This window comes from Phalaenopsis equestris, unplaced genomic scaffold (genome assembly GCF_001263595.1).
Source record: "Phalaenopsis equestris unplaced genomic scaffold, ASM126359v1 Scaffold001085, whole genome shotgun sequence".
Classification (NCBI taxonomy): Eukaryota; Viridiplantae; Streptophyta; class Magnoliopsida; order Asparagales; family Orchidaceae; genus Phalaenopsis; species Phalaenopsis equestris.
Genome location: NW_018165524.1, coordinates 8,117 through 23,711, shown reverse-complemented (window position 1 = coordinate 23,711; position 15,595 = coordinate 8,117). Strand labels below are relative to the sequence as shown.

Here is a 15,595-nt window from a genome sequence, read left to right as displayed (position 1 = left end):
AGGAGGTAGTTCTTAACCTCAATCCAAATGACTAACCATGGACTTTTATAAATTTTCATAGAAAAATTATTTGATTTTCATGCGAAAGCTGTTGTTTAAGTTTTTTTTATGCAGAGTTCTTTTTAACATGCAAAAGGGAATTTTATTTTATTTTTGTAAATATTTTATAAAATCGTACAGTCCACAGACTAGTCATTCTAATCGTGCTAGAACTACTGACAACCTAAGAGTGTCGGAGTAACGATCTCACCAAGAATCGGCGAATAGTATCATGGATCATTCTCTCCCTAATTGAAGATCCTTGAGGTAGAAGATATTATTCTAATAATCTCACTTCGTATCCCTCGTTTAAGCACACATAAGCAATGTCGTCATCGCCCTCGCCACTTAGACCCTAGACTCATCTTAGTCCGATGATCCATATGTGGCGTTAACAAATTTCCCCAATTGCCAGGAGGGTTTGAGTGTACTATCCAAACTCAAATCCCGATGCATTGGGTTTTATTGTAGGTTAAGTCATTAAGGGAATTTCACTGTTGATTTAATTAAGGAAGCATGGGTCACTCCTGGTGTCTAGTGTCTTGATCAGTTTGTGAATCAGGGTCAAGTGTCTAGTTTCACTGTGTATTCGAGGATTAGGTGAATAGACTCTTACCTAAGGTATGCTCCTAAAACCTTAGGAGGTTACATTGCAGAGATTAGGTAGATGGGTTCTCACCTAAGATGTGTTCCTAAAGACTAGGAAACCTACACTGAGAATTAGGTGGATGAACTCTCACCTAGAGTGTGCACTTAAACTCTTTAACCTCTAGAAAGCCTACACTGAGGATTAGGTGGATGGGTTCTCACCTAAGGTGTGCACTTAAGCTCTAGCAAGCCTACACTGAAGATTAGGTGGATGGGCTCTCACCTAGGGCGTGCACTTAAGCTCTAGAAAGCCTACACTGAGGATTAGGTGGATGAGCTCTCAGCTAGGGTGTGCTCCTAAAATCTAGGGAGCATATGCTGAGAATTAGGTGGATGAGCTCTCACCTAGGGTGTGCTCCTAAGCTCTAGAAAGTCTACACTGAGGATTAGGTGGAACTAGGTGGATGGGCTCTCACCTAGGGTGTGCTTCTAAAGTGTAGGAAGCCTAAACCGAGGACTAGGTGGATGGGCTCTCACCTAGGGTATGCACTTAAAGTTCTAGGAAACCTACACTTTAACTTATGCTTAAGGTGATTTAAGGTATTCTATAGCTTCCATTTAATTAAATCATCAATCCCCATCTTTATGACTTAACTATTGTGCAAGAGAAACAAAAAGGCCGACCCTACTTCCAAAAGTAGCAAAGCCACAGGACAAAATAGCAAATGAATCGGCCTAAAAACTCTTTCAAAATTGTAACTAAATCGGCCCTAAAAAGAGCGTTTAAATCCATTGAAAGACTGTTTTGATCAACCTAAAATTAGCAACATTTAAAGTTTCCAGATCAATATGTAAATCAGCGCTTAAATGATGTCCAAAACCTTCTTGGAATCAGCCTTATATAGTACTTTAAAACAATCCAAATCAGCACTTCTAAAATCTTCAAACAACACCCATATAAACCCAAGACAACACTTTCAAAACAGCTCTCAAATCAGCCCATTTTAAAAGCTTCAAACAACATTTTAGAGCTCAAAGACAGCGCATAAAACAACTCCAAACGGCATATGTCAAGCCCCAAATAAACGCTCGCGATGACTCCAAAACAGTTGAAATATTGTGTTGTATAAATGCAAAAGTAAAGTTCAAGTGTGAGACATGTAAATTCATGAGAACTGGATGGTACATATGTATACAAGTGAAAAAACGCAATATCAACACCACAATTCATGTAATCTTGTAATAATCTAACATTATGAATATATATAACCAAAGAGATTCATCACTTTTATTACAAGCATTTATGGCATGCAACTACAAGGCAAATGCATGAATGTGAAGTTCCAATTATCATTGGCAAACCCATATATGATTTGTTACGATTTACAATACATCAGCTTGGACAAAGGAATTCGTCAAGAAAATTTTGCATGAATGTCCAAATGAATCTATCAAGACCCATCCCACACAAATATCGAAATAAAAATAGCAAAAATCAAGTGGAATCTATCATATTTCATACAAGCATCTCCTGCATACACATTTTATTTTATTTTAGAAGTATCAAACACTTGCATACTTTCATAAGTAAAAGAAAATCATACAGAGATTTGTTTTGGGAGAAGTTATACCTTTAGGAGAGCTTTTTCGATCAAGAGGAAATAAAAGGACACCTTGGTTCTGTGTTTTTTAAAATTTGGCCACTGCCCCCTTGCTAACCACGATCCTGATTCGCTGAAAATTCAGTTGGGACGGCAATGGTTTAAGGAAAAATCTGAAGCAGGGGCTGAGAGAGGAGAATAAGGGTTTTGGTCTTCGCAGAGAGGAGTGAGGGCTTCGACGTCCGCAGAAGAGGCGTGGGCTTCGACGTTCGCAGAAGAGGTGAGGGGATTCGGCGTCGGTGGCGGGATCGAGCAGGCGAGGAGGAAGAGGGAGATTGCGGCTTCTCGGTGCGGGAGACGGGATCGGAGCAGAGCGGAGGATGGGATCTGCGGCTTCGGTGCGGGGTGCGGGAGACGGGATCAAGCAGAGAGGAGGCGAGCGTTTCAGTGCAGGGAGGAGATGAGCGGGGTTTTCGGCGCAGGAAGGAGCGGGATCGAGCAGAGTAGAGGATGGGGTACAGAGACGGGATCGAGCAGGCGAGGAGGAAGAGGGAAGTTGCGGCTTCGGTGGGGGAGACGGGATCGGAGCAGACCGGAGGATGGGGTACAGAGACGGGATCGAGCAGGCGAGGAGGAAGAGGGAGTCGAATCTTGCCTCGAGCGAAGAAGGTTCTCGGTGCAGAGTGGAGGAGTGAATGAGGAGCTTTCGGTGGAGAGGGTATCAAATCGTGCCGAGAGGGGGAGGAAGAAGGCGAGCGTGGGGTCAAATTAATGAAAGAGCGGGCTCGAGAGCCATTACTCAGAAGCGATTGGCGGGGACTTAATTTGTTTCCTTTTAACAGAGAAGTTTATTTGGCATGACATATCTCCTAATTGAATTTCATTAAAGTTTGATTAAATATTTCATTTGCAATTTGAAATTTGAAATTCGAAATTCAAATTTGCTCAACTCTTGTTCAGGCTCGAGTCCAGCCTGAATTGAATCCGAGTTGAGTCCATGCCTACATCCCGCTAAAGAAAAAAAATGCATCGATTTCCGTGCAATTTGTGTGTGCACGTAACCCCAACAATATGGGTGTCCCTCCTAGCTAAAGTTGACGTCCCGGACGCGTCGACGCGGTCAGTTTCGTCATCCGGGGTCATCCGGCCGAGTTCGCTGACGGGCGAGTCGATTCAATTCAAAGTCGTGTGGGATGCAGTGAGGGAGTCGTGTGTGGTGCAGAGAGTGCATGAATTGCGGCGCTCACGAGTAATCGAGTCACAAATGGTTTACCTAAGGACGTACGATCCTGTAGGAACTTATTTTCGGGCCTTCCACATGCTGTTCATTAGCCCTTGCAACTAGAAGTTGAGTGCTTGGAACCACTTATGCGAGTTCTTCACAAAAATGAGTCAAGAAGTGGCTTGAAGTTCTACGGGAGGTGGGCTCCATTGCTAGTCAGCTAGGATGGTCAATAAGAACTCCTAAAGCTAGATCCTAGGTTCTAAAAGTAGGAGACTAAGACCTCACTAAAAATGAGGTCAACATCCACTAGAGCAAAATGCCAAGAGAATGCGAGAGTACTGGTTTCAACCTCTGTGAGAATAAGAGCAGGCTTCCCATTTTTTCCCCAATTTTTTTAGGAAGGTGTGATCGCCACCACTTTCAAGAGCATAGTGAAAAGATTGAGGAACATTGCAAGGTTTACCTATACGAAAACCAGTCTTTGATTCTAAACGAAGAGCATCAGTAGGAATTGAGAGGTCGGCGGCAAGTGCAGTAGCATAAAAATGGATAGCCATCTCTGCCTACAAGATTATGTCGGACAGGAAGCGAGGAGACGACGTCGTCTGAAAGGAAATGTGAAAACTCGAGCAGAGCAGTGTGACAAACGCGACCAAGCGAGCAGAGCAGCAGCTCTATCTCCAGACCGAGACGACGCGAGGACTGCGAAGGAGGCGTCCTAGACAGACGAGGACGTCGTCTGGAAAGAAATGAGAAAACTCTGCCTGCCTCGTCGTCTGGAAGGATGCGAAGACGCGAGCCTGCAGCCAGAAACACGACGAATGTGAAGCCAAAGAGACGATGCGAACACCGACGTCGACGAAGACGATGCAGGGAAATAGAAACGCGAGAGAGATCCGTGTAGCAGATGGGAGATACGTGTAGCAGAAAGCTAGGGTTTGCCATGAGGCGAAACCCTATAAACTGTTTCAATGAGATAATATTGATAAGCATAGATGATGGGCCTAATAAGAGCAGTAATAACCTTGATATGAAGAGTTAACAAATTTATACAAGTGATTGACAAACTTCCTATTCCGGGGTGGTTGTCAGAGACCGACATGTTATAGATAATATCACTGATAGAAAAAATCCTCTTCAACGAAACATCCTTTGAAACATTCTCATGCATAAAATGCATTGTGGAAGTTCATTGTTATTTAGCATTCAGATTCCTACCATTCATTTATTCCACAGTATTTTTCCTTCCTTAATAGTTGTTCATCCTAGTTATTTCTACTGCATGGTTGGTCAATTATAGTAGTTATGATACTTTGTTATGGTGTGCCTTGTTAACTATGCCATGTTATCAGTCATATTGTCAACCATATTCTTTATGGTAATGAGTCGGCAAGCAGATTTCACATATTCTGTTTGTTTCATGCTAACTCAAACCTGCTAATTTTATGATTCTTCGATTATTGGTTGTGCATCATTGAGAGAGGCAGTGGGCGAAACCAAGTTATTGTGAGGGTGGGCAATGGAGCCAAATTATATTGAGGGGGGGGGCAATGGAACTATGTTATAGTGACGGTGGGCAACAAAGCCAAATTATATTGAGGGTGGGCAATGGAACCAAGTTATAGTGACGGTGTGCAAGTTCCATGGGTGTTTGACCAACCTTATGTATTAATTTTGCCCAATCCCGATAGCCCAACTTAACCACTTTATTTTTATTTTCCTTAAATTTATATTGCTCTCTACTTATATTTCCTTTTTATAAATTTAATGATATTATTGTAGCAGTTATTTGCGTTTTTTTTTTTTCTTGAAACACTAATTATGTATATTTTTATTTATCCAGTTATTATTTTTATTAGTATTATTATTTAATTTATTTATTATTTGATACTTAAATTTTTGCCCACTTGAAAAAAAATTGTTGGTTTCGTCCCCACAGAAAGAAATAAACATATTTATGCTTCACACATTGTGTGCGGGCCAAAGTGGGGGTATTAAGGTTACATTAAGTTATTTCAAGTAATCTATGTCTCTTCTAAGATTCATTATTGTAAATAAAAAAATTCCATATAATTTTGTTGGGATAAATTATTGGATTTCATAGATTTTTAGATGCTCGGATCATATTATTAGTGGGTAAATATAATTGTGGACACATCTGCTGAAGTAACTCTAAATTTATCAAATCACGCCATTCTACTGAAATGCTACTGATATTTGGTTGCTTAAATTTTGCAAGGATAGCAATACCAAAGGTAAAAACTGCTTTCAAACCTATATTCAGCATTTGATTGTAATATAATTGAAATTCTATCACATGAACTAAATTAGTCTGGATATCTGTATCTGAATTACTTGCAGTGCAATTAATTCAAATTTATTTGAAACCACATTGTATCCTACTTACCCAGCTTATGAAATGAAATATTCCTTGTGTGATGTATAGCAGACCAGTGCGTATAAAGGAAAATGCTCATGCGTAGGCCTGTACACCAAGGACACATAAAATTATGTGAATTTTCTTCAGAAGAATCATCCTCTTTTTTGCTTTTTTCTTTTACTCCTCAAATACTTGGAAAGTTTTAACTATGGTAATATTTGTTTGGAAATTCAAACCAGACTATATTACCGCCTTCAACTTCACTTTTATAACAAGCTACAAATCTTTTTTGTCTTTGTTACCGAAGAACATAAGTTGCCAATTACAAACACCATAACAATAATATTAATTATTTATGAATATCTCTGCAACCACCACCATACAGTCCTTTCAATCCTTGATGCTCCAGATCCTATACATTGTGCCTGATTTTACTACAGTTTACATTAAGGTTGCCATGCATCTCTGTTGATTGTCAATTTCCACTGCAAATACCATTTGAAACCTGCCACATAGTCGTTGCCCTTACCAGGTGACGCTGTACTATTCAGGATTAGATTTTTTAATGTAATTAGTGTAAAGTTTAGCAAAATTTTATGGAATGAAAAATTGAGGACTCACATAACACAATCTACAAATTAAGTCAGCTTGCTTTTTATAAATGTAACCAGGTAAAATTGGAGTTCAAAACCAACTGAAAATAAATTATTGAAACAATATGAGAATTTCATCATAAAATTAAAATCATATAAATTCGGTGAGTAATTTGAATTTAATTTCTAATTTGATCCAAAATTAAAAGCACTAAACAAGTTTATATCAAATAATGTTGATGAAATAGAAATAATGAATAAAAATAAAAAAGAAAAATAGTATCACCTCAGTACAATTAGATAACTTTTTCTAGAATTAGATAGTCATGTTTGTGCTATTCTTGAAAGAATTGCAAATCCAACTAATACTCATGATATAGCAACAAGAAAGAAAACTTTTATTTAAACTAGAATTATGAAGTACATTCCCAATAACATTTATTTATAAACTTCTCAAAACATTGCCCAATAGATAAAATTAACATATGATCAATCAGAATGAACCTTAAACTAATTCCAAAAGATAAAAAGATGCTTACTTTAATTTTAGCTTCCATAATCATCCAAATAGCAACAGCCACAAATCCCGTCCCTTCAGAGGAGGAAAAACCCACAAAATACAAACCCGTTTCATAATTTTATGCAAATCACATCATCAACGCCACAATTTAGGATTCATAACAACTACGGAAGCCACAGCATACAAATATAGGATCCCCATAAAATATGGAAACCAAAAAATTGCAGTCCAAATTCCACCGCATGAAGCTGCTTGTAAATAACTCCAAACCAAATCTCCAAACGAATCAAGAAAGAAACCTATACAAATGATTCTAAGACTCTACCGCCAAACACTAGCACCGAATTTTCCATAATCAAAGGAATAATGCAGCCACGTGACCCGTATAATAGTGTATCAAATAAAGGTCATCAACCCCTTATGTCTCCAACTTACAATAACCAACAGTGGGAACTAATTTAAACTAAATCAACCATATATATAGCTTAACTTAAAGCAGAAAATAAATATAACCTTTCTCGGGCATTTTCACTACCATATTCATAATTACATAAAGCAATCAACTAAATAAAAAAAACAAATAACTATACACAGATAATTACTTGATGGGATACCTTCAACAAGAATAAATACAGAGATTTTCATCAATAGGTTTTGCTGCTTTCATCCATTTTACAAATAATAATATAACATCTCCAATTCATTCAAATTTATGGAGGCAGGAAATTATCCAAATGTTTTAAAAAGGTTTAGGGGTGTCCGCAGAAGTATCAGGCATTCATTCCCAATCTGCATAAATAGTCGTCTCAGGCATTCATTCCCAATACACATCACTCACACACATGTTTCATAAATAGTCCAATGTTTAACAAAGAATGTCCGAATGTCCGCAAAAGTATTTATCATGCAAAACAGAATTGATTCATTTAAGTCTATTATCACTCATTAGATTCAGTCAAGGCGCATAAAATTCAACAAGATGTATGAAGGAAACTAACCTTGAAGCAGCAACAGCATGTCCTAGTTCATGAAATGTGACAGAAACCACTGTTGAAAATGCCACAACAGCAAAATCCATAATTGATATGCTTAAACCCAAAACCTACCACAAATAAATAACGAGTTATAATATTTGTGTTTATCACGATGAAAGTAAGCTAAATATTCCAAGCACTAACCGATGGAGCAGTGCCCCAAAAAAGGCTAAGTGGTATATCCTTCAAACCAAACCTCCAGCTGTGGAGATGGAAAACTGCAGCTGCTTCCCAAAATAATATCTGAAATCCATACAAGAGAAATGAGAAATAGAGTCAAATCAGCAGTGATCGAATGCATGGTGCACTTTTATTCATTTTATGAAAAATTTGATCAAGCAACAAAACATAAGTCATTCTATGCAACAAAAAAGGGGGCATTTACATACATACCACACAATCATATGCATTTACATATCCAACACCTAAACTTGCTTTTTTACATTAATACCACATAAATATTTTATATCACATCAAAAACACCACCATTTTAACTTTTAAAAATGAAATACCCTGTAATGCAAATGTAAGGTGGTCCGCAGGTAAAAATTTAAGTTTAGGTGTTAGATATGTAAATACATAGGAATTGAGTGATATGTATATAAATCTTCCAAAAAAAAAATAAATACACGGGCAGCAGATATATGAGCAATCACTGTATGACACAACAGATGGAAGCAAAGATACTGCACTGAACCATAAGAATTCAAAGCTAATTTTCCTAGCCATATGATACGAGCGAACGACACAACGGTTTATTATTATTATTATTATTATTATTATATATACAAACATACATATATATATCTATATATATATGGAGAGAGAGTGAGTGAGTGAGAGAGAGAGAGAGAGACACACACACACACACACAAAGTGCAAGGCAAGTTAATAGCAACGGTTAATAGACAAAGACAATACCACTGTAATACTAAACAAAGATATCACACTGAAAGCAACCCCCACCGTCATCCAATTATGGAGGAATCTGTATCAGACCAAAAAAATCCAGATTTAGTTGCTCAATCAAGAGAATATCAGGAAAAAAATATAAGATGTTTAGGTTGATTTTATGGTGCATGAAAGAAAACTCTTTAGCATGGGATAAGAAATAATGACCACTGAAAGTTTATGCACCATCAAACTTTAATAAAATGTTGCCACATTTTCAGGAGGGTATGTAATTACCCAATGGCTTATGAGCGCTGCAGATTCTAGTTTATCAAGAGACGACTAAAGAAAATCTCCTAGTACTTCAAAGAGTCTTTAGGGAGTGAGAAATTTGGAGAGGGTAAGACATCATAGGGGTCCTAATGCAACTAATGAAGCAATTGATAAATTTCATAAAATTTGAATTTAGAAATTTTTAGTTTCAAAGGAAATTGTTGATATGCATATCTAGTTTAGGAAATCAAGGGTTAGCTACTACATTTGAGGACGAGAAATTATTCCCCCTTATTATCCATTATTGTGTTTTTATTTCTTTCCTTTTATCATGATGATTTGATTTTCCCTCCAATTCTATGAGTGTTAGTCTGAGCTGTAAATATATTTGTTATGAGGATATTAAAGAGTTTATTCCTCCCAAAAATCAACATAGTATTAGAGCAAGGAAACAAACTCTAGCTCTTCTTTTAGCCGCTAGAGCCTCTCCAACAGTTATAGGGCAGCAAGAATCTTCCCTATAATTGTCGAAATTCCTCTGATCTCGCAACTCGGTCTCCTCCAGACAGTAACGACCCGAAGCTACGTACTCCAATTTCTAGCAACTAAGCTCAAGTTCTGCGAGCCATATTTATGCATTCAAGCAACTCAAATTTGTGCATTCCCAAGACCCATCACAGGCCCTGCGACCCAAATCCGCGCGTTCCAACAACCCAGACGCGTGATTTTTGACATGTGGATTCCTACAACCCGCGCATTCCAGTGACCCAAACCGTGATATTTTTACCTGCAGACTCTTGCGACCCATAAGTGCACTTTTTGACTTGCAAACTTCTTGCAATTTTTTCTCCTGCAGATCAACAACATATTGTTTTATCTCTAGTGTAAATCATAAAAATTGTGGAAATCACAGAGATCTCGGAGGCCAATTTACTACAGAGACTCCGACGTCCATTTTTCTCTCTAGTGCAAATGTTGTGCCCGCGACGAACAATTTCTCTTTCTAGGGGAAACCCTGTGTCAATGACAAATAGTTTCTCTTTCTGGAGTAAATCATCATGATGATCAAATACGACATGAAAACTATTTTTTCTTTTCAGAAGTTAGTTCTAAATCTGAGCCTAGGATGGTTTGTTTTGCAGCATATGAAATCTCTTCCTGCATCACCAGGCACAAACTACATGACAATAATTTTCTCTAATGGTCTCAATCTGTGTTCATGTATATATGTGATAAAAGGAAAGATGATCATCTCATCGAGGAAAATCCTGCACTAGAGATTATTGACCCTAAATATCAAATATGGAAGATTGAAGATCACATGGTCATGTCATGGCTTGTCAACTCCAAGACCACAAAAATTAGAGAAAACTTCCTCCAGTATAAAACGAAAAATGAAAAATGGGATGCCGCAAGTGAAACCTATTCAAGTGTTGACAACACCTCTGAGTTGTTTGACATTGAATCTAGATTACATGACTTGTGGCGAGTTGAGCTGAATGTGGATATATATAAAACATACACATTGAAGTGTTCGCAAGACTTCTGCTTTTTACAAAACAATTGTTAAATAGAAGATAATCAGCAAATTTCATCTAGGACTCAATAAAGAATTAGATGGAATCGAGGGAAGAATAATAGGAACCTAACCTCTTACCTCAATTCGTTAAACTTTTGTTGAAGTACGAAGGGAAGAGAACAGGAAGAAACTCATGATAGCAAGGAATTATACTGTATCAAATATTGACAACTCAACTTTATATACTCACAAATCACCTCAAGACAACAAATCAAAGAAGAAAAGATCATGCTTTGAATATTGCAAGAAACTTGGTCATTTGAAGAAGTTTTGAAAAATATGGAAAGCCTGCGGATTAAAGTCTACAAAGTCAAAGATGATGAGAAAAATCATGCAAACAAAGAATCAAAGGAAGACAAACTTCACGAACATAGTTCATTCATTAAGGAATAGCTTGAAGCTCTCCAAAGGATTTTGAGAGAATATTTTGAACCTTCTATTAGCCATCTAGCACATCAAGGTAGTCTTTCAACTGCTCTAATTGTTCTCAAGAAGAAAAAATTAGCCTTGGATAGTTGTTGACTCTGAAGAATCAAACCACATGACAGGTAATGTTACTAATTTCCAATTATTCTATATTTGCAAACACCATATTGCAATTAGAATCGCAGATAGTTGTCTCTCATTTGTGGAAGGAAGAGGAAGTGTGAAACTCACAAGGACCTTATTCTTCAATCCATGTTTTAAGTTCCTATATATCATTGTAATTTAATGTCTATCAGTAAACTCACTCGTGGCATAAATAGTGTTATTAAATTTATCCTAATTTGTGTGAATTTTGTGTTAGGGACTCGGAAAAGCTAATTGGCAATGTTGGAATATATCATGGACTATATGTGCTCACCATAACTCCCACGTCAAAAGAAACATCCCATCATTCAAATCTTGTATCTGTGTCTATTTCTCAAGAGAGTCAAGTTATCTTATGGCATTTTCGCCTTAGACATCCTAACTTTTATTATATTAAAAATGTGTATCCTCATTTATTTATCAATAAAAAGCCTAATTTCAATCAGTGTGAAGTTTGACAATTTATTAAACATACTCAACAAGTGTACCCAGTTCAAAAAATACAAACCAACACATCTTTTCTCCATAGTTCAGAGTAATATCGAGGGGCCTTAAAAATAAAAATAAAAATAAAAAGTTGGGGCTCGTTAGTTTGTCACCTTCATTGATGACCACACCATAACCACTTGGAACTTTCTCATAAAGAAAAAATCTGAAACTACGAGCATATTTAAAATATTCCACAACATGGTACCCAATTAATTTGAGAACAAAATTCAAATTCTCAAAATCGGTAATGCAAAAGACTATTACAACTCCACTTGGCTCTTGCATGTCCAAAAAAGTCATCATTCATATAAACTCTTGTGTTGAAACACCCCAACAAAATGAAGTAGCTGAGAAAAAAAACATATATCTCCTCGAAATTGCCCAGTCAATTCTATTTACTAAAAATGTAACTAACACTTATGGGGTGATGCATTCCTATCTTATAAATAGAATGCCTAGCAAAGTGCTAAACTTTAACAAATCTCTCAACATCTTCATAAAATCCTACTCATATATTCAGTCTTTCACCGCTAACCTACCACTAAAAATTTTTTGTTACACATTTTTGTTCATCTACACATCTACATCAACCTAAGTAGACCAGACTTGATCTCAGGTCAATCAATGTATCTTTGTGTGTTGCTCCTCAAACAAAAATGAGTATAAATGCTACACTAGAAACACAAAAATTTTACAACTCCATGGATGTCACATTCTATAAAAACTAACATTATTACCTCAAACCTAAACATTCAAAGGAAAAATTGAAGAGAATATCATATTTGAGATATCATTCAAGAAACTCAAACTAACCTCCCTTATATCCCTGGTAAACTCACTCTTGACCCCACTCTCACAAATCAACCTAAAAATGAACCTATTACTCTACTAAATGCTCTCACAACTCCCACTAAGAACCTAGAACTCTGTGTGTACGCCAGAAAGGAAAAAACCTAGTGAGTATGTAAGGGACAATATGCAAAATAAAGAATCTAAATCGCCGGACCAAATCTACATATCCCAAGTTTTCATAGAAGTTAGATCAACATATCGTGAACACCAAGAGGAAGGAGTACAATAATGGACAAACTACCCAATAGAAGAATTTGTGACATGGAAAATTATCATTCTCCTACAAACATTTTGCCCATAACTTTGATAATGTGTAGGTATCAAATTTAATCCAAGAAATATTATCTATTCCTGCTTGGAAACAGGTTGTCAGAGAAGAAATTCTTGCTCTTGAAAAGAATGGTACCTAGATTATCACAACTTTGCCACATGGGAAAAAAACTGTAGGGTGCAAACGGGTATTCACTGTTAAATACAAAATTGATGGGAGCATAGAAAGATTCAATGCTAGACATGTAGCAAAAGGTTTCACTCGGTCTTATAAGATCAACTACCATAGGACATTTACACCAGTGGCGAAACTCAACACAGTAAGAATATTACTATTTGGTTGTAAATTAGGATCAGCCTTTACATCAGCTAAACATTAAAAATGTATTTCTTAATGGAAATCTTGAGGAAGAAGTGTATATGGAAATGTCTTCATAATTAAATAATAACATAAATAACCAGCAGGTGTGCAAACTAAAGTAATCGTTGTATGGGTTGAAACAATCTCCCAAAATACGGGTTGAAAAGTTCACCAAGGCTATTTTTGCCATTGTGTATTTTCAATGTCAGGTTCATCACACTTTGTTTGTGAAATCAAATCAAAAAAGTATTATGGTCATCCTTATTATATATGTTGATGAAGGGAGGTATCAAGGATTTATGAGGAAACTTATTTATCTGTCACATATAGGACCTGACATTATTTTTTCTATAGGTATAGTGAGCCAACATATAAATGATCCAAATGAAGATCATTTAGAAGCGTTCTTTCAAATTCTAAGGTATCCAGGGCGTGAATTAACATTCAAAAAGACAGAGAACGATGACATTGAAATCTACACTAATGCTAGTTAGGCAGGAGAACTAATTGATATAAGATCTACCACCAATTATTATTCATTTGTATGGGATAACATTATTACTTGGAGAAGTAAAAAACAAGCTGTGGTGGCAAGAAACAGTGCAGAATTTGAATATCATGCCCTTGCCCTAGAAATTTGTGAAGGATAACGGATAAAGAAACTATTGGTGGAACTTCAAATGAAGAACCAAAGCACTATTGAGATGTTCAATGACAGTAAATCAGCCATCCGTATTTCATTATGATATGCAAATTTGACATAAAGTATAGAAAGTAGCTAAATTATAGTTAGAATCATCATTGCCTCAACTATTTGAATCAATTTTATTAATATTTCTCCTGCCATTCCTAATGAGGCCTACATGCTAGCTTCATATATCCTTTTGCACAACTACCTATCACATCTTTTGGATGCCCCTTCTCCATCCTATTCCTTAGACATCAATGCAATCTATCCAAATCTTGGTGCATCTTCGATAAATTGTATCTCTATTTTTTTCTGTTTTTTTTATACAACTGTATTAACATTTTCATTTTTGCCCCACTCAACTTAGTTGCCAGTCACTTCTTTCACGCCCAACAAATGTTCCCCAAATCAAACTATAAAAGAAAATTTACATGCATAGCATTATGTATTTACATATTTCACACCTAAACTTTCATGTATACATGCATAGCGCTTTGGTTCTTTAAATATTTTCAAGAAAGGATGTATTTCACTTTTAAAAAGTAAAGATAGTGCTATTTTTTTATGTGATATTAAATATTTAAGTGTTGAGTGTAAATAGGAAAGTTCGGGTGTGAGACATGTACATACATAAGAATTGGGTGCTATGTAGCTAAATGCCCTAACAACAAAATGATCCTAATTAAATAAATATATGCATAAAGAGTTGATGGAAATTTATTGTTTGTTCGAGCATTGGCTAGCACCCAAAGGAAGCCACTTTATTCAGTTGAAGTTGCAATCCAAGCAGTAAAGGGAAAGCATATAATTAAAATAAAAAAGGCAGATTATACCACAAAAAGGGGAATGGAAAAGAAAGCATACAGAGAACAAGTATAATATGATATAAATCAAAATAGATTCAAAATATCATATACTCCAAGATGGTTAAGAAACTGAAATCAAAGTAAACAATTGAAGTCATGAGTGACGTACCTGGCATATCTCTGTCCAAAAAAGTATAAATGTTCGTTGAAAGAAAAAATTTTCCAGTCACAATACCTATGCATGGATTGGAATCAGTACAGCAAGTCACATTGGTAATATTTGAATTTAACTCAATAAATAGTAAATCATGGCATGAATTCATTCCATTTGGTGTGTGGTTTTGAAGATTAGAAATTACAACAGAAAAGCCATATTGGTGGATTAAAACCAACAGATGACGAGAACAATCAGTTTTAGACTACCTGTTGGAACTCGGATAGTCAAAAAACATTTGTTGAAGTAGACTAAGATAGCCCAAAAAAAGAAAAAATATATATATAATGGTATGCCTCGCCTAAAGCTGTATTGCATTATAAGGAGAGGAAAAAATTAACCGGGAATCATTCAATACACGAAGTACCCACTTCATAAAATTTCAAAAATAAAAAATAAAAAATAAGCTATAAAACTTTAACAAAACTGGACCTCGTAATTAACATCATTGATAGTTTTTACAAGCACAGTTTGTGTGAGGATAGCACGTACCATCCCAGAAAACAGCCCCCAAGCTTTGGATAACACAAGAGTGTCTCGTCCGCCTCCTGTCCTGCAGGATTCTCCCATTGCACAGAAATTCCGCATTCCAGCGAAATCAGCCTTCCCACGATATTACGGT

The 15,595-nt window shown here is 36.4% G+C and overlaps 1 protein-coding gene across 1 annotated transcript in view; it reads right to left on the bottom strand.

Annotated features, from left to right (window-relative positions):
• LOC110033074 (membrane-bound transcription factor site-2 protease homolog) overlaps positions 1-15,595 on the bottom strand; it is a gene marked incomplete in the record, with an annotated part of 43,630 nt that overhangs the window by 22,668 nt on the left and 5,367 nt on the right. Inside the window, 4 exon segments of the mRNA XM_020736935.1 lie at positions 7,945-8,048; positions 8,125-8,223; positions 8,902-8,968; positions 14,929-14,994. Coding sequence (XP_020592594.1) covers positions 7,945-8,048; positions 8,125-8,223; positions 8,902-8,968; positions 14,929-14,994 — 336 coding nt within the window.